The 26,222-nt window shown below is 44.2% G+C and overlaps 1 protein-coding gene across 3 annotated transcripts; it reads left to right on the plus strand.

The window, feature by feature from the left end:
* The first annotated feature begins 1,264 nt into the window (after positions 1–1,264).
* Seh1l (SEH1 like nucleoporin) lies at positions 1,265–26,127 on the plus strand. 3 transcript variants are annotated; one of them, XM_004853279.4, is made up of 9 exons: positions 1,265–1,494; positions 4,754–4,804; positions 10,501–10,647; positions 14,185–14,396; positions 16,826–16,924; positions 19,672–19,812; positions 20,886–21,043; positions 22,577–22,727; positions 25,326–26,127. In XM_004853279.4, the coding sequence occupies exons 1-9, from the start codon at positions 1,384–1,386 to the stop codon at positions 25,516–25,518; spliced, it is 1,263 nt and encodes a 420-aa protein (XP_004853336.1). In that variant the 5' UTR covers positions 1,265–1,383; the 3' UTR covers positions 25,519–26,127. The 3 variants fall into 3 exon arrangements, with proteins under 3 accessions (XP_004853336.1, XP_021120959.1, XP_004853337.1); XM_021265300.2 differs by lacking the exon at positions 25,326–26,127 and adding an exon at positions 23,299–24,229; XM_004853280.4 differs by lacking the exon at positions 25,326–26,127 and adding an exon at positions 23,752–24,229.
* Positions 26,128–26,222: the final 95 nt, after the last annotated feature.

A 26,222-nucleotide genomic window follows, 5' to 3' on the forward strand; every position in this document is an offset into this window, starting at 1 on the left:
CTGACAGGAACTCAGCGGCCAGCCTTCACAACATCCGGTTCCAGACTTCTGGGGGCTATGCCTAGAAGTCTTCAAAAGTAGAATCACTCCGGATCCCATTTAAAGCAGGGCCCTGTGGACCACCTTATGACAGGAACAGAGGCGGCCCCCTTCTGAATAAGGGCTCGGAACTGAAGGTGGCTGATGTGGAGGAGGGGTGGCCTACGAGGAGGGCAGCCAAGGACAGGGACAGCTGAGCGGGTGCCTCCCCTGCTGCCCTCCTCCCCAAAGCCAGCCTCCTCCTCGGCCACATTCCTCCAGGTCCATGACTCCCTGCTCCACCGTGGTCGCTCTCCTCTTCCTCCTCCTCAGACACCCGTTATAAAGAATCCACTTGTCAAAAACAGGCTTTTTGAAAGGAAAGTTTATTCCAGTAAACATGGACTAAAGTCAGGAAGTAAAATCAGGAGATTCTAGCAGCTAGCTGGGAAAAGCCGAGTTCATCAGATCCGTGTGTGGACGGGCTGACATTGGGAGAGAGACAGTGGCAGCTGCCTGGGAGCGATTTCATCCGTGAGGGGATGGGACAGCACCGTGAGAGCAACACTAGCAACTGACTGGGAAAGGGATTAGGCTCGTGTAGGTACTGAAGGGGCTGAGGAACCTGCGTGAAACAGTTATGAGTTGGCCGCCCGGGGACGGTCTGCTCAGGTGTGTGGACAATCCCTGGACTTCTGCAGGCCAGAGGGCTGTGTTCTTGGCTTTGAGTCTATTCGCTCTATTTCCTGAGAAGCTGCTGTTTGCTGAAAGCCCGTCTGCTTTGTCCTGTTGGTTCAGGCCAGGCCTGACAACCCGACTCCGTTGCCATCTTCCGCCTCCTCCGGCGTCTCCTCGGTGGTCCCGCTCCCCCTCAGCCCACTCAGCGTCCTCCAGCGGAATTCCCTCCTCCTGGGCGGGCCTCCTCTCTCCAGGGGTGTCTTCCTCCCCATCTGGTCCTCTTCCTTCCTGGCTCTCCTCCGGTCGGAGCCCACACGCGGAGTAACATCTACACATAGATTACCTTTTCCATCCTCGCAGGCTCCGCTTTCTCCATGAGCTCGCCTTGCCTTCATTACCCTACCAAAGGCTTTGCTGAGGGGGGTGCGCACGCGCAGAGCAGGAAGACGGCGGGCGGGGCGGGCCGTGACGGGCGAGGGGCAGGGAAATAGGGGCGGGGCCAGGCGTGACGACAAGGCGAGGGGGCGGGGCCAGGCGTGATGACGGGAGGGGCGGGCCGTGACGAGCGAGGGGCGGAGCCATCCGTGACGACGGGTGGGGCCTGCGCGGCGGGCTGCTGCGGGCCTTGCGGGGTCAAGGTGCGTCGCCTCCCGGTCGGTGTCTCGAAATTGAGAGCACTGCGGAATCATGTTCGTGGCGCGCAGCATCGCGGCAGACCATAAGGACCTCATCCACGATGTCTCCTTCGACTTCCACGGGCGGCGCATGGCCACCTGCTCCAGCGACCAGAGCGTCAAGGTGCGGTGGCGCCTGCGGGCGGCCGAGGTGGGAGGCGGGGGGAGGCCGCGCAGGGAGCGGGGCTCGCCGCCTTCAGGGCACGATGCAGCCTGGGTCCAGGAGCCAAGGCCGGCGCGCAGCCTGGCGCCCGACCCCGCCACGCCAAGGGACCCCCGCCTGCCCATTGTAGGGTCACGGCCGCACCAGACCGCACTCCGGCCACTGGGCTTTGCGCCTGCGCGCTCCCGGCCTTGGGCCCCGCCCCGTGCGCCTGCGCGGTCGTGAGGCGGGCCCTGCGCTTTGGGCCGGGTGTGCTTGCGCCTGCGCAGGTGGGGCCTCGCCGTGCTCTCGCCGCCGCCGGGCCCGCTCGTGGTCGGTCGCGGAGGCTCCCCTTAAGGTGGTGGGTGCGACGGCACCCGGGCGTCTCTGGCGTCGAGTGCTGCCCCTTCCCCGTGCCCCTCACTTGGCAGGTTCCGGGCCTGCAGTCCAGGGGTTGAGGTTTTTCGCAGGGCCGGCGACGTCTGTTCGGCCCCTGAGGATGGGATGGGACCTGACAGGGTCCAGGGCCACCGTCGGCGCTCCTGGAGATGAAGCCGAAGTGCGGGCTGTTTGAGTTCTGGACAGCTCCGAAATAACTACGTCTGAAGACAGTTTTTTATTCTTGCATTTAAGCTGAATTACCAGTGTCCCGATAGCAGCAAGGTTTCGGTCGAAAAGCCCTGGTGCTTGCCCCGTACAGGTCAGCGTCTGCGACGTCTGTGCGCGGTCAGCTGCCGCCCGGCCCTTGAAGTGCATCTGCTGCCGGGAGCTCCTGATCCCCTCCCCTCCGAGCCGCCTTCCTCTTTATGCTATTCTGAGACTTTGCTTATTCTGGGTACCTCGTATCCGTGGAATTGTTGAATGTTTGCCCTCTGTGTCTGATTTATTTCACTTTGCATGTTATTGTCAGCGTGCATCCGTCTTGTAGTATACATCAGAACTTCATTTCTCTTTGAAGCCCAGTAATATTTTGTTTGTATTGAGCACATTTTGCTCATCTTTTTATCCACCCATCCTTTTTGGCTATTGTGAAAATGTCTGCAGTGACATTGGAGTACAAATATTTTTGAGTTTCATGTATCACATTCTCTTACGTAATTGTAAGTTGGGTGACATGAACAGTATGTATGTTGATAAAAGAGCTCACACTCTATATGACAACTTGAGATCAGCTTTATTGGAATTTATAAAGAGGTCATATGAAATAGGTTTTTTTAACTGAAAATAACAAATTATAGATGTTTATATTTAATTTTTGTTTTTCATTATTTTGTGGCTTACCGTCCACTTTTCATAGTGCTTTTTCTTACATGTATGTGTGTATGCATACAGATTTTTATTTGTGCATGTGATGTACTTTTTTAAAAAAGGAAACATTAGCCGGGGATTTAGCTCAGTGGCACCGTGCCTGCCTTGCAAGCACAAGGTCCTGAGTTTGATCCCCGGTACCAAAAAAAAAAAAAAAAAGGAAAGATTACTCACAGGTTTATTGTGATGGTAACAGTCGTTATTGTTAATATTTTTTGATATCCTCTGTTCTTTTTTTCTTTTTTCTTTTTCCTTTTTTTTTGTTTGGTTTTTTGAGACAGGATCTCACTAGCCCAGGACAGCCTCAAACTCACTGCGATCCTCTTGCTTCAGCCTCCCGAGTGCTGGGATTACAGACCTGTGCCACCATGCCTGGCTGTTGTTGTTGTTGTTGTTGTTGTTGTTTTTAGTGTTTTAAATAATTGTCGCAGCTGTATATTCATATATTTAAGCTTTGCATTCAAAAATTTATTTTTTTCCCATTGTTGCTGCATTGTCTTGCTAATTATTCTGAAGGGATGATAACGTCTTTTAACATAATGATAATTAATGACATTTAACTAAGCAGACTATATATTTTTCCTTGAGACAGGCTGACCTTGGATTTGCAACTCCTCTGCCTCCCTCCTGAATAGATAGTTACACCTGTCCAGCACTGTACCCAGCTTTAAACGTTTTGATTAAGAATTGGCAAATTGGTGTTTTTGTTTTGGCAGTGCTAAAGATAGAATCCAGGGCTTCCCACGTGATAGGCAAGCCTGTAGCACTGAGCTGTACCCCAGTTGAAACATTTTATGTTGCTAGTTAAGGGTATTGATTTCCAAGCATTGTTCCTATGTTGGGGCTTATCATTATGTTTTTAAACAAGTTCAGTGGGCTCCTGTTTTGTAATTGTAATTTTTTTGCAATAATAAAGTTCAAAGTTTTGATTTAACTTTTGTCACATATGTGGGTTGACCTGTGTTATTTGTGGGTTACGTATTTGTGAATTTGCTTAGTAGCTAAAATTTATGTGCAATCTCAAAGTGAACCCATTGTTCTGCCACCATCTACAAGGTGTGGAATTCCAGTTTGAGTTTCTGCACACTTGTTATCAGCCATGGTGGAACAGGGTGGCATTCTGTCTTATTTTTACTTTTTTTTTTTTTTTGGTACTGGGGATCGAACTCGGAACCTTGCGCTTGTGAGGCAGGCAATGGCAGCACTGAGCTAAATCCCTGGCCCCCTGCCTTCTTATTTTAGCATATACTGTAAGCACATTCTTCTCATGGTGGCTTAGTGCTATGAGTTTTGTTCTGTTGGTAATTTTATAGCTTGAAATGGTTCCCAGGTATGGGGTGGAAATGTCTGCCGGTGTTCTTTAAGCACAGGAGAGCTGTAATTGGCTCAGACCTCCTGTGTCTCCTGGGCCCATTCAGGCATGAGTTAGTGTCTTGGCCACAAGGTGATGAACCAAAATACATACTGGACAAGGTGCCTTGAAACATGCAGCAAAGCAGTGTGTTCTGCAGCTCGCTGAACCCAACCCTCTACCTGCCCTGTGAAGGATGTTTCAGTAGTCAGGGGCCCTGGATAAAATGACACCATCTGCCGCTAGAGTTGAGAGGCTGTGGGTGTGGCTCAGAGTTCTTGCCTAGTGTGCATAAGGCCCTGGGTTTGATCCCCAGTACTGGGGAAATACTAGGAAATTGACTGTGGATGTAATTGCCTATTCCTTGTCAGAGCTTGGTACTTGGATCCCTCAGTGCCTGGCTCAGTGTCTGACACGTGTAAGGATCTCAACAAATATTTGATTGAAAAAATATTCCCTTATGGATTGTATTTTGTGAGTTTTATGTTCCCTTCTTTGCTTCTGTACTGATTCATTTTGGGGGTTTTTGGTATCAGTTTATAAGAATTCCTTATATAAAATACCTGTCTTGTTTTCTTACAGGTCTGGGATAAAAGCGAAAGTGGAGATTGGCATTGTACAGCTAGCTGGAAGGTTAGTATTTTCACAGTGATTTTAAAAACATTGAGGCCGGGGATTTAGCTCAGTGGTTTCGCTGCCTGCTGCGCAAGCGCAAAAACCTGAGTTCGATCCCCGGTACCAAAAACAAAACAAAACATTGAAATATTGGGGCGGGGATTTAGCTCAGTGGTTCCACCGCCTGCCTCGCAAGCTCAAGGACCCGAGTTCGATCCCCGGTACCAACAAAAAAAACCAAACAAACAAAAAAACCGTTGAAATATTTACTGTTTGATAGTGTGAAAGACTTACTGATCAGTTTTGAAAAGTTTATAAAATTTATAGGCATTTCTTTTTCTAGAAAGATATTTTACATTTTTTTCACTATTAAAGTAATAGAAATACATGTCAAAGAATTTGAGTGTAAGGAAATCTGTAATTCTCAATCATTCTGGCATAACTATTCTTAGTGTTTCAGCCCACTTCTTTACACATATACACACACACATGCATACATACACACACACACACACACACACATGTGTGTGTATATATATATATATATATATATTTTTTTTTTTTTGGTACCAGGAATCAAACAGGACTTCACGCTTGCCAGCCAGGTGCTGTGCCACTGAGCTCCATCCCCGGCCCTTTTGTTTCTTAGATAGCCCCCACCACCCTACACACTGCTTAGGACGGGACCTAGGGCCTTTGCGCTGAGCTTTATCCCTAGCCCTTTTGCTCTTTTATTTTTTATTTTGAGACAGAATCTCACTACGTTGCTTAGGCTGGGTTTGAACTTGCTACCCTGCCTCAGCCTCCCAAAGTGCTGGGATTACAGGCATGTGCCACATACCTGGGTGTATAGTTTGGGTTTTTTTTTTTTTGTACTAGCAATTGAACTCAGGACCTTGTGCTTGCCAGGCAGGTGTGGAGCCACTGAGCTAAATCCCGGGCCCATTTTACTTCTTGATTTAAAAACAATACCTTTACTCAGAATTTTTTTGCACCTTAAAGACATCAATTTTACTGTTTTTATTTATTTTTGGTTTTTTAAGACAAGATCTCGCTGTGTAGTCCAGGTTGGCCTTGAATTTACTGTGTAGTCCAGGCTGGCCTGAAACTTTCAGTGATCCTCCTGGCTCAGCCTCCCAAAGTACTAGGGTTTCAGGAATGTGCCTCCATGCCCTGGGGGTCATCAATTTTAAATGTGTGGTTCAGTGAGTTTTAGTGAACTTGAAGAATTGTGTGTCTTGTCACTACAATCTAGCTCTAGAACACTCTCCTCAACTTGGAAATTTGTCCTATGCCCATTTGCAGTCAGCCCCTATTTTTGCTTCAGGCCCCAGCAACCACTGAGCCATCTTCTGTCTCAGAGTTTCATCTGTGTTAGGAACTTTCTGGATTGTCCTTTGTGTCTTGCTGCTTTCCTGTAGCATGCTTTTGAGGTTCACTCATGTTGTTATATATCAGTAATTTGTTCCTTTGCAGTGCTGATTCCATTGTATAGGTGCCACATTTTTTTGTGTGTACTCATCGGTTGATGGACACCAGATTATGTCTGGTTTTTAGCGATCGTGATACTGTTGTGTTAGTCAGCTTTATGGTGCTGTAACATAATATCTAAGAAAACCTTGCAGACAACCTCCTGGCTGGCAGGCCCTGGTTTTGGGGCCATGGTGAGGTTGCACCTGGTGGCAGGGGTGTGTTGGGGACCAAAGAGGAAGTGGAAGGCTTTCCAGGGCACAGCCCCCATGGCAGGAAGGCCACCCGCAAGGCCTCAGTCCTTTCTGACCACCCCCGAACCCCTGTGAGCAATGGAGGGCAGTCAGGATCCACACTGTGGTGATGTGAACATGTTGCATGGTTTTGTGCAGACGTGTTTCTATTTCGCTTGGGTAGATGCTGAGGAGTGGAATTGTTGTTCATTTTAAACTTTTCTTTTTTTGTCACACTGGGGTGGAACCCGGAGTTGTCACACTGAGCTACATCCCTAGCCCTTTCTTTTTTTTCTTTTTTTGAGGCGGAGTCTCCCTTTGTAGTTCAGGCTGGCCCTAAACTCATTATGTAGCCCAGGCTGGCCTCGAACTCACTGTGATCCTCCTGCCTCAGCCTCCTGAGTGCTGGGATTACAGGCTTGTGCCACCATGCTCAGCAAGCCCTTTCTTATTTTGAGACAAGGTCTTGATAAATTACTGAGTTGCCTGGGCTGGGCTGGAACTTCGAATCCTGCTTCAGTCTCCCAGAATGCCACCATGCCTGGCATCTATTTTATTTTATTTTAGGGTTTTTTTTTGGTACTGGGGATTGAACTCGGTACCTTGCGCTTGTGAGGCAGGTGACGGAACCACTGAGCTAAATCCCTGGCCCTATTTTTAGTTTTTTGAGGCAGGGTCTTCCTTTGTAGCTCAGGTTGGTCCTGAACTCATTATGTAGCCCAGGCTGGCTTTGAACTTGAGGTGATCCTTCTGCCTCAGCCTCCCGAGTGCTGGGATTACAGGTGTGCACCACCATGCCCAGCTCTTTGCATCTATTTTTTTTTGTACCGGGGATCGAACTCAGGTCCTTGCACTTGCGAGGCAGGCGGTGGAACCACTGAACTAAATCCCTGGCCCCTGATTTACATTTCTTTAATAACTAAGATTGCTTATCTTGTGCTTATTTGGCTTTCATATATCTTTTTTGATGCATTTATCCAAAATTTTTGCCCTTTTAAAAAAATTTAAAGTGATTCATGTATGAAATTATTTTAAACAAGTGACATTCACTTCATTTACAGTGTTATACAGCTGTGACCTGTTTCTAGCGCCAAAACATTTTCCTTATTTCAAAAGGAAATCCGTACATTTTGCTACTTACACTACCATACTACCAGCATATTCCAGAGTACTTGGTATGTCTTTAATGGCTCTTCATAAACACCCATAAATGTGCCCTGTTTTGAACTGTTTTTTGTGATGAACATCTTCATGTGACCCTTATTCTTCACTTGATCTTAGCCAAAAGGCTGAGAAGTGATGTGAACCTTATTCTTTAGATTGCAGGGTTTTTTTTACACAATGAGTATTGTCTTATTTTTTATCATTGATTAAGTTTATTGGTACAATTTAGATATACATTATGATCACATTCATGTGGAATCTGTACCTGTACATATCTTGATTCATATTTTTTTTTCATTCTCTTCCCCTCTCTTCTACCCCTTGTCCCCTTATTTACAAGAGCTTGTTTCCATTTTATCTGCCTTTTCTCAATGCTTTTCTTTTCCCTTTCTTTCCCTCTCCTCCCTCCCTTGTGCCCCTTCATATTTGAACCTTTTCTTCCCATTTTACAATATCTGTTATACATTTTGGTTCTCATTTACGCTTTTATTTTCTCACACCAGAGAAAGTGGTATCTACACACGTATGTCCAATTTATTTCACTTAAGAGCATGGTCTCTATGTGCATCCATTTAGCTAGAAATGTCTCAAGCTCATCCTTCTTTATGGCTGAGTAGTACTCTATTGTATTAAAAAACTCCCACATCTTTATCTGTTCATCGGTTGATAGGTATTTGGGTTGTTTCCAAGATTTAGCTATTACAAACTGTGCTGCTATGAACATGGGTGTGCATAGATCACTGTAATATGCTTTTAATTCTTTTGGGAAGATACCGAGAAGGGGGATAGCTGGGTAAAATGGAACCTCCATTTTTCATATAAATATATGAAAAAATGTTCATCACTGGTCATTTGAGAGATGCAAATTAAAACAACACTGAGATTCCATCTCACTCCAGAAAGAATGACTGTTAGCAAGAAATCAACCAATAGTAAATGCTGGCGGAGCTGTGGAGAAAAACCCTCCACTGCTGGTGGGAGGATTTCCACTGTGGAAATCAGTGTGGAGATTCCTCAAAACACTAGATTGCAATTTATTGGGAATGTAACATTTAACAAAACTTTTGCTTAGTGCATTTTTTACCTAATAGCTCTATATAAGTAGAAATTGAAGTAAAACAAACTGGACAAAATGGTGAAAAGGGTGTAAAGTTTATCCATGATTGGTGGCATTGTTACCATATGGAAGTTATTGAGTTGCCAGAGTGTTTTCATATTGTTCAGTGTAAAACAAGTTAGATGAACAGAAGCATGAATGTAACAGGTGGGAACATCAACAGTGAGAATGCTGAAGCTTTTCTGTCTTCTTTTCAGCCCATAGGCAGAGTCGTAGAATAGGAGCTGGGCATTCTTGTGTATAAAGATGATGGCGGAACCTGGCAGGTGCTCCTCCTCCAGTAACGATGAGGCTGTGACCGAGTGAAGCCGCCACGTGTTGAGCATGCATCCTTTACCCCACCTGCCTGACGCCCTAGCGTGGTGTGTGCGGTGCTCCTCATGCCCCTCTGGTCTCCTGCCTCATGGGGAGCTGCAGTTCTTGCCGCTATTGCCCATCCCAAGGCACAGACTGGTGTCTGTAGCCCAGGAAAGAGCAGGACTCAAGATGTGAAGTGTTAGTTTCGTACCCGTATAAAGTTGAAGAATGTGAGTTGGGGACTGTGCATGTTCTCAGGGTGCAGGGCTATGGGCTCCTCACATGTACTTCTTCCCAGCAGCTCTTGTCCTAGAGGATCACTGTCTAACCACCCATCAGCAGGCTCCTTTAGCACTGTGTGCTGCTGTGGACTGTGGAACTTTTGAAGCAGTTATGATTGTTCTCTTACTGTGGTGCACTCAGCTGGTTGCATGCTAGGCAGGTGCTTTTCCACTGAGCCACGTGCCCAGCCCCAAATATGTAATTATTCTTTGAAGCATAATACTGTACTACTTCTTTATTGACTGGTAATACACACGCCACAATACTTACCTGCTGGAGTACAGTTTAGGGAGGCTGGTGGTATAGTTCAGTGGTAGAGCACTTTGCTAGCATGCACAAGACCCTAGGTTTGATCCCTAGCACTGTGGATCGGGGGGAACTGCATAAAGTGTACAGTTAGAGATAGTCATGATGTGTACTTATCACCATTCTGATTCCAAAACATTTTCATCAACTTAAGAGGAAGCAAGCCCTGAATCCATTCAACTGTCACCTCCCATTCCCCTGTTGCCCTTGGTAACTATTAATCTACTTTCTGTCACTATGAGTTGTGAAGGATATAATTTGAGCTAATCTGATTTATTTTTGTTAGGCTATTTCTTTTTCTTTCTTTTTTTTTTTTGGTACCGGGGATCGAACTTGGGTCCTTGCATTTGCACAGCAGGCAGCGAAACCACTGAGCTAAATCCCCGGCCCTGTTTCTTTTTTTTGAGACAAGGTCTCAGTGTGTAGTTCAGGATGGCCTAGAACTCCTTATAGGTCCATGCTGGCCGTGAACTCACAGTGATCCTCCTGCCTCAGCTTCCCAAGTCCTGGGGCATGCACTACCACACCCCACTGGTATTTTTATAGAAAGAGCTTGCAAGGAAAAAGGTGGAGGACCTGTAGAATGTTAGTAAGCTTGGTTAAGCGAGACTATGAGGCAAGTCTCCAGCTAGGTTTGTCTCCATACAGTGACTTTAACTCCACAAGGGCCACATCCTAAATACTGAGTATCTTCTAAAGTTTAAAACTTTTACTTTTTTATTTAGATGTTAAGTTGATCAGCTTTCTCCTCACACAAGTAAAAAAATACCTGTATTTTATTTAAGTAGAACCTTGAATGTGTGACGTGTGAATAAACTGAGTTTTGTTTGTTTTTGATTCCCCAGACGCACAGTGGATCTGTGTGGCGTGTGACGTGGGCCCATCCTGAATTTGGACAGGTTTTGGCTTCCTGTTCTTTTGATCGAACAGCCGCTGTGTGGGAAGAAATAGTCGGAGAGTCGAATGATAAGCTGCGTGGACAGAGTCACTGGGTGAGCCCCGTGCAAGTTCTGGGGAGGATCTCCGGTGGTTTGGCTTCTCTTTCTTCCCTGTTTTGCGCCTGCTGAATTTGGCCTTGGGCCTGAATGGTGCTCAGGAGCACTTAGAGCACTGTCTAGTTAAAAACTGGTGACAGATCTAGAATATATGCTTTCTATCTGATTTTGGTATATTTTATATGATTTTGTATGGTAATTAGATAACACTTTAGGCTCCCTCTAAAATCTTCAAACACTTATTTTGCTGATTTGTGTGTGTGTGATTTTGGTGGTCCTGGGGTTTGAACCCAGGGCCTTACTCATGTTGACCACATGCTCTGCTGCTCAGCTACCCCAGCCTATTCTGTGGTCACTTTTCCATTCTGGGGAAATCACGCTCTCCCTCATCTGTCTCTGCTTTAAGCTCTGGCTCTGCCTGGACTGGATGATGGATTCTGCACAGCAATGTAGCCTCTGTGCCCTCAGTTTCCTTCCTTATCTTGAAAGCAAAAGAATTGGACTGAGTTATCTTTCAGGCACTTCCCAGCCTTTGTTTCTTGGCAATACTGGGATGTACCATGGAGCTGCATCCCCAGCCCTTTCTATTTTTATTTTGAGGTGATCTCACCAAGTTGCCTGGGCTGGCTTTGAACTTGGAAGGAATCCTCATCCCTCAGCCTCCAAGTACTGGGGATTACCGGTGCCCAACCCTGTCCAACTTTTTATTATTTTGAGACAGTCTAAGTTTCCAGGTTGCCCAGCATGGGCTTAAACTTCTGATCCACCTGCCTCAGCCTCTCGGAGTGCTGGGATTACAGGTATGTGCTACCATGCCCAGCTCCTAACAGTTTTTTTTTTTTTTTTGGTACTTGGAATCAAACTCGGGTCCTTGTGCTTGTGGGGCAGGCGGCAGAACCACTGAGCTAACATTTTTATTGAAGACTTGCCTTGTGTGCACAAAACGGTATGCGCGGTGAGACAGGCCCCTCCTCCCTGCTGCCTGGTCCCTTTTTGACAGTGAGCCTTGTGTGCTGTCGGGTCAGGATGGCTGAGCGGCCTTAGGTGTCAGACTCAAGCTCCACTTCCAGTATTGGTGTGCCATCATCTGGCTGTGTCTGCTGTCAGTTCTTTTGGATACGAGCCTAGGAGTAGAATTATGATAGTAGGCAGTTGTGTGTGTGTTTTTTTAAAATTAATTTTATTGGTACATTTTAGGTATACCTTATGATGACATTCATCATTGGACATTTGTACCTTTACGTGGTGTATCTTGGTTCTTATTTTTCCCCCTTCCCCTGCCCTCCCTTCAACCCCTCCACCCTTTCCTATTTACAAAGACTTTGTTTCCATTTTCTCATGTTAATTCCATTCCCCTCTTTCCTTTCCCCTACCCGTTCCCCTTCCCCTTCCTATTTCACATTATCAATTACACATTTTGATTCTTATTTATACTTCTAGTTTTTCACACCAGAGAAACTATTTGGTATTTACACATTTGTCCTATTTATTTCACTTAAGAGTATGGCCTCACTGTGCATCCACTTAGCTATAAATGTCTCTAGTTTCTCGTTCTTCATAGCTGAGTAATACTCCATTTTCTAAAAAACCACATTTATCCAGTTTCCAGTTGATGGATGGCTGGGCTCTTTCCAAGTTTTAGCTGTTACAGTGGCAGCTGGTGTGCCACTGTGAGCATGGGTGCGCCTGGCAGTGTGTGTTTAACTGTTTCCCACAGTGGCTGCTCCACTTACCACCCACCAGCAGTGTACAGGGTTTCAGTGGACACTGAGTGTGTTTGGATTTTACGTTGGTGGCTGCCCTGTGGGTAGAGGTGGTGCCTTGTGTTCCTGACGGGGTCTCCCTAGTTGCTAGTGGTGTTGACCGTGCTTTCAGTGCTTGCCGGCCACGTGTGTGGCTTCTGTGGGGAAAGTGCATTGTTCTTTTCTTTTTCTCGGTAAGCCCCAGATGTCACACGCTTGGCAAACACTGCGACTAAGCCACGTCCCTAGGCTTTCTTCTGTTTTTTTTTTTTATTTTTTGGTACCGGGGACTGAACTCAGGACCTTGTGCTTGCAAGGCAGGTGGCGGAACCACTGAGCTTCTTCCCCGGCCCTCTTCTGTTTTCTTTGGAGATGAAGTCTTTCTGGTTTCCCAGGTTGGCCTTTCATGGTGATCCTTCTGCCTCAGCCTCGCAAGTAGCTGGGATTATAAGTGTGTACCGTGACACCTTGCTCTATTTTTTAATCCAGTAATTCTTGCTGGGCATGGCAGCTCATGCCTGTAATCCTAGCACTCTGGACGCCGAGGCAGGAGGCTCGCTGCGAGTTCAGGTCCAGCCCGTCCCTGTGTTGTCCAGGCTGTTCTCCACCTTGTGGGCTTAATCTGCCATGCCTCCTGAGTAGCTGGGACTGCTGGTGCGCACCAGGACTGTCTGGCTGAGTTAATTTTTGTGTATACCACGGTGTAAAATAAGGGTTCGTTGGATGGTACAGAGTTACTATGTGGATGTGCAGCTTTCCCAGCACTGGCCTCCCTGTCACTTGTCTTGGCCGCTCACAGATGAGCTGGCCGACTGGAGGGTTCCTTCTGGCTCCACTCCATTCCCTTGGCCTGCATGACTCACTGTTAACAGAGTAGCTTTGTAGCTTGAACGCTGTTCTTTTACATTTCTTGTCTTATGTGGGGATGAATTGGTCCGATTGCTTTTGCACTAGGGGTTCCTTGTGGCAAACACCTGCTTCTGGAGGAGAAGGGAAATCCATAGAATTAGGCAGTTTCAGTATATTTATTTGTATTTAGTTAAATCAACTGCCATTAGCACATTCATGTTCATCAGTGATGTCTGCAGACAAAAGTTGGCTGAGACACTTTGAAACTTATGTGGTATTGTTCTTTTAATACTGCGTCTCCTTAGGGATTTTGCTAATTACAGGCAGTAAAGTGTTTGAGTTCTAAAAATTTTTTGACATTCTCGGTCAAATGTTGTTCAATCTAGGTTTCAGAAAATGGCTTTAAATGTGATGTTGGAATATGTAATTATCACAGGGCCAGGTAGTGATAGGCCAAGTGTGGTTAACTGACATTTGTGCTTGAGAAGAGTTGCAAGTTTTCTTTTTACCATTAAAGGTCTTGAGTCATTTCATTGACTGCTTGCAGCATGCTTTGCATGACAGAGCTACTTCTGTGAAAATGCTAATATGTTCTGGTTTTATGATCATTCTTACATGCAGGAGTTTCTTAAGGCAGACTTTATGCCTTCAAGGCAAGAATTACAGCTTGCTGAATTGTTAGTGATTATTATGTATGTGATATCACTTCTTGGCCTTTTGGCTAAGGTCAAGTGTATTTTGGGTTTTTTTTTTCAAGTGTATTTTGTATGTGATATTTTTCAGGTACTTTGTAGGAAGTTGAGACCTAGATGAGTTTTAAACAACCTACTCAAGATTATGTGCCTAGTAATTAGTGAAGGACTGTAATTCTAGAACCTGTTGTCCTTTGACTCTACCAACTGTTCTTTTTGTATGTAATTTAAGTTATTAACTTTTTTTTCAGGTGAAGAGGACCACACTGGTGGATAGCAGAACATCTGTTACTGATGTGAAGTTTGCTCCCAAGCACATGGGTCTCATGTTGGCCACCTGCTCAGCAGATGGAATAGTCCGGATATATGAGGCACCTGATGTCATGAATCTCAGCCAGTGGTCCCTACAGCATGAGATCTCTTGCAAACTGAGCTGCAGTTGCATTTCTTGGAACCCTTCAAGGTAAGCTTATGTATCAAACCTCTGATGCTATGCTGATGCTATAATCCTAGTAAAAAAAGCTAGTAATTTTTAAGGTAAGACTTTTTCTCAAAAAATGCCTTCTTTTCTCTCTCTCCCTCTTTTTCAGACAGGGTCTCACTGTGTAGTTCAGGCTGGTCTCTTCTTTGTTCTTTGTTTTTTTTTGGTACCAGGGATCGAACCCAGGACCTTGCACTTGCGAGGCAGGCGAGGTGCCACTGAGCTAAACCCCTGGCCCTCAGGCTGGTCTTGAACTCACTGTGTAGCCCAGGCTGTCCTTGAACTTGTGGTGATCTTCTTGCCTCAGCCTCCAGAGTGCTGGGATTACAGGTGTGTGCCTCCATGCCTGGTAAAAAATGCTTTCTTAAATAATGCTTTCTTAAATAAAATATATTATCTAACATAAATTCCCTTATTTTACTCTGTGATATTTTGTCTTTGTGAGAGGATGCCAGCCGTTATAAATATTTTGATGTGAGCTGCTTTTTGTATGTATGTACTAATGTATTCGTAAACAGATTTATTCAAATACAGGCAGATACATAGTAATACATACAGGTAGACACAGAACAACAGACATGTGTAAACTCATGCATTTTCCTTTTTTCACTTACAAATACCTTATGGGTATTTTCTCATTTATGTTTCTAGCCCCTTTATGTCATTGTTTTTTGAGTTGCTGTGTGGGTTGTGACCATATACATATGCCAGTTACTTTTTCTTGGTATTGGGGATCGAACTCAGGACCTTGTACTTGTGAGGCAGGCGGCAGCACCATTGAACCAAATCCCTGGCCTGCCAGTTACTTTTTATTTAACTATTTCATAAAAATTATAAGAATCACTTGATGAAGAAAAAAATTTCAACCTAGAAGAACATAAAAGTCAAAATTCCTTCGGCCCTAAAACAAATGCTGTTAATAGTTCTGTTCTTAGATTTTAATTTTGGTACTCAGTATGATTGATTAATATACATACATATATATATATATTTTTTTTTTTTTGGTACCAGGGATCGAACTCAGGACCTTGCGCTTGCGAAGCAGGCGGTGGAACCACTGAGCTAAATCCCCGGCCCAGTATTATATTTCTTAATGATTTGTTTATACCACTGGCTCTTGCTGTGTTTATCTTTGAACAGTACTCATACTCATTGACATGAAAGATGACTGTAGCACATTTATAAAACTTTATACTTCCTATGGTATGACTAGTAGATATTTGTGGTAATGTTGATAGTTTAAAATTTTCAAATTTATATCTATTACTAATTTTTAAATAATGGTTCCTCTCATAAAAAAGAAATAAGAAGGGCTGGTGATTGAGCTCAGTGGTGCTGTGCCTGCCTCGCAAGCGCAAGGTCCTGAGTTTGATCCCCAGTACTGGGGGGAAAAGTTAGCTTATTTTGCTTCTACTTTACCTTGACCGTTCCATTTCCTAGTATTTGTTGTATTTCATGTATGCTGGCAAGATTTATTTTAATAACATTTACATCCTATAAATGTTTAATATGTGTATAAGTATTTTGTCTTTGAGTGCTAGTTGATTCTAAAAGTTAAGTGGCAAGCAGATTTACATTGGATTATGTAAGTGTTCACTGTAGATGTGAATGTAATCATTTTCATCAAAACTTTGTTGTTTCCAAAGAAAAAGCTGGTGTTACCTTCTGATGGATGCTTTTATAGATGACTTGTTTCCCAAAACTTTAGTAATAAAGAACCAAAACTTACTTTTTCGATTACCACCTTTTGTTTTTAGCTCTAAGAGGTTAGCAGATCATAATGCCGAGGCCCAGGGTTAAGGAAGGGTGCCTTGTTCACCTGGATGCAGAAGGCAGAGGAAGTTGATAAATAGGTAATTTGATGTAAAAACACAAAACCATTTAATTCACCGTCCACGTTAGGAGAACCAGTTCCTGATTACCTTTGCCCTTTGTGAAATGAGGTTGCCTGTGTGTGAGTCCTGAGAGGAGGATGAAGGGAGCCTGACTCCCGGAGGCGCAGTCTTCTCTGCTCTTCTTACACCTGTATTTCTTTCTGTACAAAGCATTGAAAACCTTTTTGTCGTGAAGTTGGCTTCAGCAGGGATCCTTTTATTTCGTAGATAATGACCAGATCTCTCAGGAGGAAAAGTTGCTAAAATGTCTCAGGTATTTTTCTTTAATTATTGAATACGTTTTGGAAGAAAGTTTCCTTTCTAGCCGTAGAAAACGTGGTCCGAGTAACCAGAAGGGCGGCGTCCCGGCCCTCACGGCGACATTCTCGGGCACGCGCTTCGGGCACGCGCTTGAAGGCGTGACTGTGTGGGTGCGCGGCAGAGACCGGCTCAGGTGGGCCTGGCTGGCTCGCACCGCTTCTGCCCTGGACTTCAGTGTCTTGGCTCCTGGTGTACAGTGTGTGTTCCTGTTTCCAGCTCCCGTGCTCACGCGCCCATGATCGCTGTAGGAAGTGATGACAGCAGCCCAAACGCCGTGGCCAAGGTTCAGATTTTTGAATACAATGAAAACACCAGGTCAGTACTGCTTCAGTGTTCGTTATAGCTCAGAATTGCATTTAATTTTAAAATATCATTCCTTTGTTAGCTGAATTGTACCTCATTCGTTGTATATTACTGACTTCCTCTGACTTGCCAACTTTGATAATGTGGGGTTGAAGAGGAGAAGGAGGTTGATCTCCCACTATGACCCATCTTTCAGGGGAAACAAAAGATAATACGAAAACAGAGGGATGAATTTTAGGAACTGACCGATGTGGGTGGTGAAGTTTCTATCTGGGGGAACCTAATCGAGGAAGGGTTAGGGGACCAGGATGGTTCACTGAGAGAAGGACCTGCAGTGAAATAGATGTTAGCCCAGGAGCAGGGGCAGCTGGCTGCAACAGCAGAGGCGGAGGGAGGGAGTGTGCTGAGGGACAGGTGGGCTCCAGGAGACCTGGAGTCCAGTGTTGTGAGTGGGAGTGAGGAGACCAGAGGGGTACGTGCACTTGGACATGAGCAGAGTCTGGTGAGGAGTCCAGGTGGGCGGTGATGATGGCTTTGGAAGAGAATGGCGGAGGTGGAGAGTAGTGGATCATTTGAAATAAGAAGTGGTGTCCAGAGGATCTGGTGATGAACTGGAGCTGGACAGAAGCCTTCAAGATAATGCAAGTCCCATGCGCTTGTGTAGGTAGCAGGGTACCTTCGTATGTGTTAGGAATTTAGATATCATGAGTAGGGGCTGTGGCTTTTACATCAGCACTGGTTTTTTTTGGTACTGGGGATTGAACTCGGGTCCTCGCGCTTGCACAGCAGGCGGTGAAACCACTGAGCTAAATCCCCGGCCCAACATCAGCACTGTTTTGTAAATGAAGAAACAGACCAATAGAGCAAAGTGACGAGTCTGAGTCTAGTGTACGAGTCAGGAGCAGGAACAGTCTTTTATTCATTTCTTAGTTTATTGTCATTCAGTTCCTTCAGATACAAAAAGCTTTAAATAACCCCTATTAAAGTACATAGTTTGTCTCAGGTAAGGGAAAAAAAAATTCAGGCTTTTTTTTTTCCGGTACTGGGGATTGAACTCAGGACCTAGTGCTTGCAAGGCAGGTGCGGCGCCACTGAGCTACATCCCCGGCCCCAAAACTCAGACTTTTTGAGCAGCACATGTGAGCTGAACTGCAGGCAGAGAGGAAGCAAGAGCAAGACCCCCTGGGCATGGTGCTGGTGCCTGGGAGGAGAGACAGAGAGGCACAGGCGTGGGGCTGCTCGCTGGGCTTGCTCTCTTCCTGCCAGCATTTGGGCTTCTGAAGGTGTAGTGCAGCTGCCTGCATTTACCCGAGGAAGACGCTTCTGGCGGCTGTGAGGAAGTGGGGCTGAAGTAGGGAAAGCGCAGCCTGTGTGTGGACAGAGGGCCATGTGTTGGGCAGCCTAGGAGGACCCGTCCAAGCGTGCAGTACCTCTGCTGTGTTGCCAGCCGTGTGTCCAGGAGTCCTGGCTCCTGGCAGCTGAAGGGGAGATGCTCACTGGCACCATTCAGCTTGAGGACTTCGGGACACTGGGTGGGAAGGTCTGTGAAGGGCAGGTGTGTAGAGTAGCTGCCTGGCAGTGTCCCAATCTCAGTGGGCTTCAGTTCACAGTCTCTGGGGTGGAAGTTGGGCCCCGTGGGGATGTTGTGTGTCCTTTGGTTCTTCACAAGGGCATGATGCCTGGGGGTGTCCTGGGGGGTTGTGCAGTCTGCCTCATTGCTTCTATTTCTTGCTGAAACTGGCAGGGGCAGATTCATCCCAGACCCTGCCTGCATGCAGGGTGTGTGCTCTTCCCCTTCCTGTGACTGGTCTTGGCAGTGGGGACTGGACTGCAGGTGATAAGTGTAGGAGTTTTTGTGAAAGTAAACTAGAAAGGTTAAGGTCCAGGTGTATCATCTGAGGGGCTTATTAAAACTCAGAGTTTGATTCTGTGGGCTTGGGGTAGGGGCAGGGGTTCTGCCTGTCTCAGAAGCCCCAGGCTGCCAGGGACCACACAGCAGAGACAAGGGTTAGGGGAGCTGGTCAGTTGATGGCACAGGAGAGGCCAGGGAGGGGCCTCAGGAGCCCTGGTGCGGTGTGGTATTCAGAAAGGATACCAGGCTGGGAAGTCAGCCCAGCGGAATGATGGGTGGGCACGTGGGACACGTGTGTGTCCTGCTGCTCGTCCCATCCCTCATACTCAAAGATTCCAGAGAACCTAGTAGAAAACTCAGGCGTCCCATCTCCTTCATTTCCTCTTACTTTCTGTTTACTGATCCATTAGTAGGATTTAGGGTTACATTATCAGAGCAGGAAACCTGGGAAGTGATATTAGGGTTTTCTGGTGTGGCTATAACAGATTCATACGAACTGAGTGGCTTGACCCAGGGAAAGTTGGCTCACTCGGCTCTGGAGGCAGAAGTCTCATACCGAGGTGCTGAGGGCTGTGCTTCCTGGGAAGCCTCCTTGCTGCTTCTGGCCTCATGACTTCCTTGGTTGTGGCCGTGTTGTCCCAGTCTCTGCCTCTGTCCCCACCAAGCCGTTTCTCCTCTTTTGTCTTTCATAAGTCACACTCCCTGGACTTGGGTCCAGGCCCCCGCAATCCAGGGCTTTGTATCTACAAAGGCCTAAGTCACAGGTTTGGGGGTAGTTCTTGGACTCACCTTTGGGGGCCAGTATTCAGCGCCCTGCAGAGGTAAGCACTACTTAATAGTGAGCAAGCAGTATGAATTGATAGAGTTTTGCAAACAGTATCTCTGAAAATGTTACTTTTTTCATTAGGAAATATGCAAAAGCTGAGACTCTGCTGACTGTCACCGACCCAGTGCATGACATTGCCTTTGCTCCAAACTTGGGACGGTCTTTCCACACGCTGGCAGTTGCAACCAAAGATGTAAGAATTTTCACGTTAAAACCTGTGAGGTGAGTTTTAGAGGTGACGAGTTTGAAATACTCTTGCCTCCTATTATCTGTGGAAGAGAGAATCGCAGTAACTGATCTGAAGAATGGATTCCTTGGGGGACATTTTATGTATAACCATGATATTTGGGGTGGGGAGTTGAGTGAAAAGGTGATACATGTGGTCTGTCTCTCTTTTTGTTCGGGGAGGTACTGGAGTTTGAGCCCAGGGCTTCTGCACTGCTGACCTACATCCTTAACTCTTTATTATTTTTGAGACAGGAACTTGCTGAGTTGCCCGGGCTGCTTGGCTTTCAGTCCTCCTGCCTCAGCCTCCTGAGTGCTAGGATTACAGGCATGGACTACCATACCCAGCTGATGTAGTCTCTTAATTGCTTATTGAGGCTTCTAGAAACGATGATCTGGATTCTTTAAAAATAACTGGTACTGCCCGGGGATTTAGCTCAGTGGTTCTGCCACCTGCCTTGCAAGTGCAAGGACCCAAGTTTGATCCTCGGTACCAAAAAAAAAAAACTGGTATCTTATAAAATGTTTGCTTAAGGAAAAATAAACTATCATTGAGACATTCTTGTAATTTTGCATTACGAGTTTCAATTCTTTTTCTTTCTATTCTTCCTGATGCTGTTCCTTTTGAAATTAATTTTCTCTGATTTTTAAATCTTTTTTTTGTTTTTTGTTTTTTGTTTTTGTACCGGGGATCAAACTCAGGTCCTTATGCTTGCAAGGCAGGCGGCGGAACCACTGAGCTAAATCCCCAGCCCCTGATTTCTAAATCTTGAATGGCAAATAACTTCCTTTTGATAGTCAACTAGTTAAGTATCATTCATGGGCTGGGATCACTGAGGGCCTAGGGATCAAGTGAAAGATGCGAATGACACTGTTATAAAATGATGTGAGGGCACCCGAGACCATTTACATTTCTTTCCCCCTCTCTTTTTTCCCCCTTGGTGCTGGGGATGGAACCAAGGACCTCATTTATGCTAGACAGCCACTGCACCTGGAGTGACACAACTTTCTCCATAGGTATTGCTTATTCCTTGGGATTCCTCAGAATATATTTATTTTTTAATTTATAGGAAAGAACTCACTTCCTCAGGTGGGCCAACAAAATTTGAAATCCATATCGTGGCTCAGTTTGATAACCACAACTCCCAGGTCTGGCGAGTGAGTTGGAACATTACAGGAACTGTGCTGGCATCTTCAGGAGATGACGGCTGTGTCAGGTTGTGGAAAGGTAGGGTGCTTTCCATTTCTCCTTGAAAATTTTCATCTAAAAATATAAGCTCTAAAGTATTTTGAGAAAATTATTTTTATAGTTACTTTAAAATCAGTGTCTTGTATTTGTTTTGACCATTAGTTTACCTAGATCATAACAGTTAATAACTAGTTGAATTGTTGTTTAAGTTTCTCTGTGGAATGAAGCAACTTGCAAAACTTGTGTAATTGTAGTAACTGTATGGCTGTGTTCGGTGGTGCATGCCTGTAATCCCAGGTGTTCAGGAGGCTGAGGAAGGAGGATTAAAGTTCGGCCAGACCAGGCACCATAGGGAGACCTTGTCTCCAAATGAAAAAGAAAAAGCTGAGGAGTTGAATGCTCTTGGGTTCAATATCCAGTTATCACCAAAACCAAAACAGCCCCTAGAAACAAAAGTAAGGCAGCTGTAGCAGAACATGCAGTGCCTCTGATGAGATGATACCATTTACTGTATGTGTACTTGTGTGACTGCTCTGTACACAGAACAGGACTACAGTCATGTGATTTTATTAGATGATTACTTTCCATGACCAGTCCTTCAGTACCTTCCTCACATCCTGTCTGTAACTCCAAAGTTCAAGAACTCTCAGGCGCTCAGTTTCTTCACGGCCCTGCACTGACCCGGCACTGGGTCCAGTTGGTGGCATGAGTCCCACTTTCCCATGGGGGTTTGTCCATCAGGCTTAGACGTCTGTGCTTGTTTTATACCACCAGAGTGGTTGGGTTCCACACACAGCTTGCAAAATTACAGCCATGTTAGCTTGTTTGCCCTGAGCAGTCTTTGTTTCCCCAAGTGTAGTTGGGGAAGTCCTGCATGCCTGCCATGTTCAGGTGTAGGCTGCGGTAGAAGTACCAGGCCTTCCTTTCCTTAATGTATTTTTTTTTTTTTTTTTTGGTACCGGGAATCGAACTTGGGAGCTTGCACTTTTGAGGCAGGCGGCGGAACTACTGAGCTAAATCCCCGGCCCCAGTGCAGTTTTGTTTTAAGGGTTTTGCTGTGCTCTCTGCCTCTGAGGCTTAGTCAGGACCACCCAACCGCACCCCAGCAGGCTCCCTAACTTGGGTTTGCCTTCCAGTACCAATTTTACCTTCAAAGAATGAAGCCATACTTTGAGGGCTTATGGATAAGCCTTTTAACCCCCACTGGAAAGGTTTTATTACCTTCATCTGTGTCCAGAGAAAGGCACTCACATAACTCAGGCTTTTGTAAGCAAGAGGACTTTATTCTAACACAGATTTATCAGAGTAAAGGCAAACATTTTGATTTTAACTTCAGGATGTGATAGGTGGTATGTTAGAGTATTGTCTATACTAATATGTATCTTGTAAAGAAGGGAAGTGGATGGCGAAAACTAATTTTTTAAAATTAGTGATCTTTTAGACAGGTTTAAAAAAGTGTCTTTCATGTTCACCTGGAAAGGAGTTGTAGCCTCTGTCATAGTGGTAGGACGATAGGGGTTTGTGCTGCTGTGTGTAGGTCAGTTGTGTTAACGTATTTGATTTTCCTTTCAGCTAATTACATGGACAATTGGAAGTGCACTGGGATTCTGAAAGGTAATGGGAGCCCAGTCAATGGGAGTTCTCAGCAGGGAAACTCAAATCCTTCCCTAGGTTCAAACGTTCCAAATCTTCAAAGCTCATTAAATGGATCTTCTGCTAGCAGGTAGGCTGTTTGTGGTAAACTAGAAATGATCTTTTTAAATGATTCTGGTAGTCACACTAAAGGCATGTTACTTGAATTTTAAGATGGAGTGAAAAAATTCATATGTAATTTTGACATTAGATTTTAAAACTTCATCTTGTAAGCTCTCATAATTTTTACAGGTAGGTTGTGAAGCCTTTAGAGTCTGAAATGTAGTGGTCTGTCAGTAGAATTATTCCTTGCTTTTGTTTAAGTTCTGCTATATTTCGGCAGCAGTGAGAAGGAGAGGAAATACGGTTTAAGAGGGTTTAGTCCTACATGAGCATTAAGGTTGTCAGTGCTTGTAATGTGGCCTTTGCATCAGGTCAAACAAATTTTAAATAAAATATATTAACTAGTGCTTTATAGAAGAGAGTGAATTAAATGAATTGGGTTTTGTGTTTAAAATGTTAATGGAGGTTATAAAAGGAAATGATAAAATCTAAGATCTTGATTTTTGGAATATTTAGCATATGTTAGATTGTTTTTCATAATAAAGAATATTTAAAACATCTCATGTAATGTAAAGTCATCCTTTTGTTTTCATATTCAGGTTTGAAATACGTGAATTTGTAAGATAAGATTATTAACTTGCCTTTGGAATAATTTGGAAGAGTTCAGGAAACTTCAGAAACATCATAATTGTCCTGTGTTTATTGTTACCCTAAGTGGAAAAAAATTGTATTTGAAGCTTCAACTGCTTTTATACTGTTATATATTTATAAAGATGTCTTGTTATTTGATTTTGAAGCTTTAAGTATTTGGATCCGTTAAAACAGTTTCAGGTTGCCATACAGGATGGCAGGTTATACAGATAATTTCAAGAAGCAAAGAATACTAGGGTTAGTTTTTTTAAATGTGGCTTAGGGTGCTGCCTGTACTGCGTATTTCCTTTTGTACATAGCTGTGATGTTTTGATCTGTATGTATTCTTGCTGTGCCGATGACCTCTGTGTTAGATCTGTGATGCATTTTCCCTTCTCCGTTTGTGTTATGTCCTTTAACAGAAAGCACAGCTGAGCACAAGCTAACTGGATAACTCTGCTGTTTGCTGCTTGTTGCATGCACACAGGAGTGGAGAGTGAGCTCCTCTCCCCTTCCCCAGCGCCTTTGACCTCTCCCGAGATAACCAGCAGCCGCTCACTACCAAAGCGCAGTCCAAAAGGCCTTTAAAAATACAGGGGAGACCTTTTTTTTGTACTAGTCAGTTTATTGACACTATTTGAAACTTTAAATACAAACAGAGAGGCTTTTTGTGGAGAGACAGTCACCAAAACAATTTTTTGAAATGTTGCTGAAACTAACTTGGGTTTAAAAATTAAAAGGATCGTTGTTGTCTTTATAAGTAGTTGGGAGGAGCTAAACTATCATTTTATTCCATTTGGAGGATAGAAGTATATTTCTTTTGTTTTCTAAAACAATAAGCCAAAATGATGAATTTTTATAATTTTAATTTGAATATCGAATAAATATTTTTCATAAAGATTGTTTTGAGTGCTAATTTGTTTATCTTTTGTAGAGTTGTTTTATATATGATATTCTATACAGCTTTGTCACTTCTTTGTAATATTTAAAAAATATTATTAAAAGAGTGGATTAGTAAAGTAGTACTAATATGAAAGTAGTTTGTACAGTTTGTAGCCAAGTGGAACATTTGATATTGTTTCATTTACGATTTGGTAAAGGAAAATGGAAACACCTTTATAAGTTTTCAGTTCATATTCACTAAAGAGATAAATGTTTCTAATATGTGCATGTATGTATTTATGATGTGATTCCACAACTTAAATTTTCCAGCAAAACAAATTTGGAAACATAAGAGAAACAGTTAAAATTTTACTGAATGTGTGCATGCAAATTAACTTAGCATTCCATGGCTCAGGATTTTCTTTAGTTTGCTGTTTCGATGAATTCCTATACTCTAAAGTTCTGACTCCGACAAAGCCATAAATCTTCACATTTGCTAACGTGTGTGCTATTATGGGTAAGTTATAAAATGGCAGAATAATAGTGCGTACGAATTCTTTGAGCCTTTTTCTCATCCAAATCTGCAGTCATTCTGAGGTTCTTGCAGAGGAATGAGTGTGTTCCCGGTTGCACTCTCTCAGCAGTAGGTTGCTCACCAGCCGTGCTGTGCAGAGTGTGCATGGTCCTCGGCGAGGTATGTGCTGAGAGATGCCCGCTGCCTGGCAGCGCAGCAGAGTGGATCTGGGATCACAGCCTCCTCACCTGTCTGAAAGATTGGAGAATGTTTCAGATTTAGGAAGTGGATGTCTTTTCTTTGTAATATTCGTACTGATAATTTTTTTTGACATTTTGAGTTTAACAGATTGTATTTCTTTCTTTCAAATTTCTATATTTGCCTAAGCAATCTTGATTTGAGCAAGGGTCTTGATTTGTGCTATTATGTTCGTTAGTTTTGGCATGAATATACTAAAGCTTTTTTTTCCAGCATGTGTTTTCTTCTCTTTGGTTCTCTTTGTATTTACTACTTTTCTCTTTTTCTTCTGTTTTTTTTTCTTTTTTTTTTCCTGTTGTTTTGTTTTGTTTTGGTGTTTTGTTCCTGTCTTCATTGTTTCAGGTATTTCTTTCCCCCTCTGGACTCCCCACGGGCTGGATCGAGATGGTCCAGTTATGCCCAGCTCCTTCCTCCTCCTCCTCCTCTGCTAGAGCACTCTTGCGATGCTGACACTGCCAGCCTCCAGTATCCTCACCCTCGCAGACGATGCCTCTCTCGGCCTCTTAATCCCTTACCTGAGAATGAAGGGGTTTAAAACACTGATCTGACACCTAAAGGCCTTATGCAGTGCTTGTAAATGCTTCATTCCTGGCTGCTTTTTGTTTTTCTTCATTTTCTTTCAGAAGACTTCTTTTTATTTAGGGTCTGTCTTGCATGTATTACAACGGAACAGTGTTTGGATCGTAAACTTGTTTTTGCGTCTGCATCAAAGGAACATTGGCTTCCCAGTTGATAACCTTTGATGAAACGAGATGCATACAAGTAACATTTGATGTAAGAGTTGCGGAGTAGCTGACTTGAAAGTGCCTGTTGTGTAAATGTATTTTGCACTGTTAACACAGTCTCAAGTTTCTTCTGCTTTGTCATACTGGGTAATGTGAAACCATATCATGGAGTTCGCCCTGCTTTCCAGACACACAAATGTTTCTGATTTTTACAGGTAATTGTCGCAAGTGACTGGTATGTAAGATCAATCCTGTGTATAAAGCAGCAAAACACAATATGGATATTTTTGTCTTTTTTCTTTTTCTTTTTTTTTTTTTTTTAAGGAAATTGCCTTTCATTACTACTTGGAATGACTTTAAAATTTTGTAATTACTGTCCAAGTAGGTTAATAAAAAAATAAATTTTAAAAGTTACAAATCTGTTGCTTTGTAAAAGTAGAATTATTTTAAGATAATTGGTAAGGCTGCTTTTATCATGTCACAAAAACAAGGCCCAGACAAATCTGGAGAAAGC

This window comes from Heterocephalus glaber, unplaced genomic scaffold (genome assembly GCF_053883595.1).
Source record: "Heterocephalus glaber isolate CG9 unplaced genomic scaffold, H.glaber_assembly_v1.0 deba00000331, whole genome shotgun sequence".
Classification (NCBI taxonomy): domain Eukaryota; kingdom Metazoa; phylum Chordata; class Mammalia; order Rodentia; family Bathyergidae; genus Heterocephalus; species Heterocephalus glaber.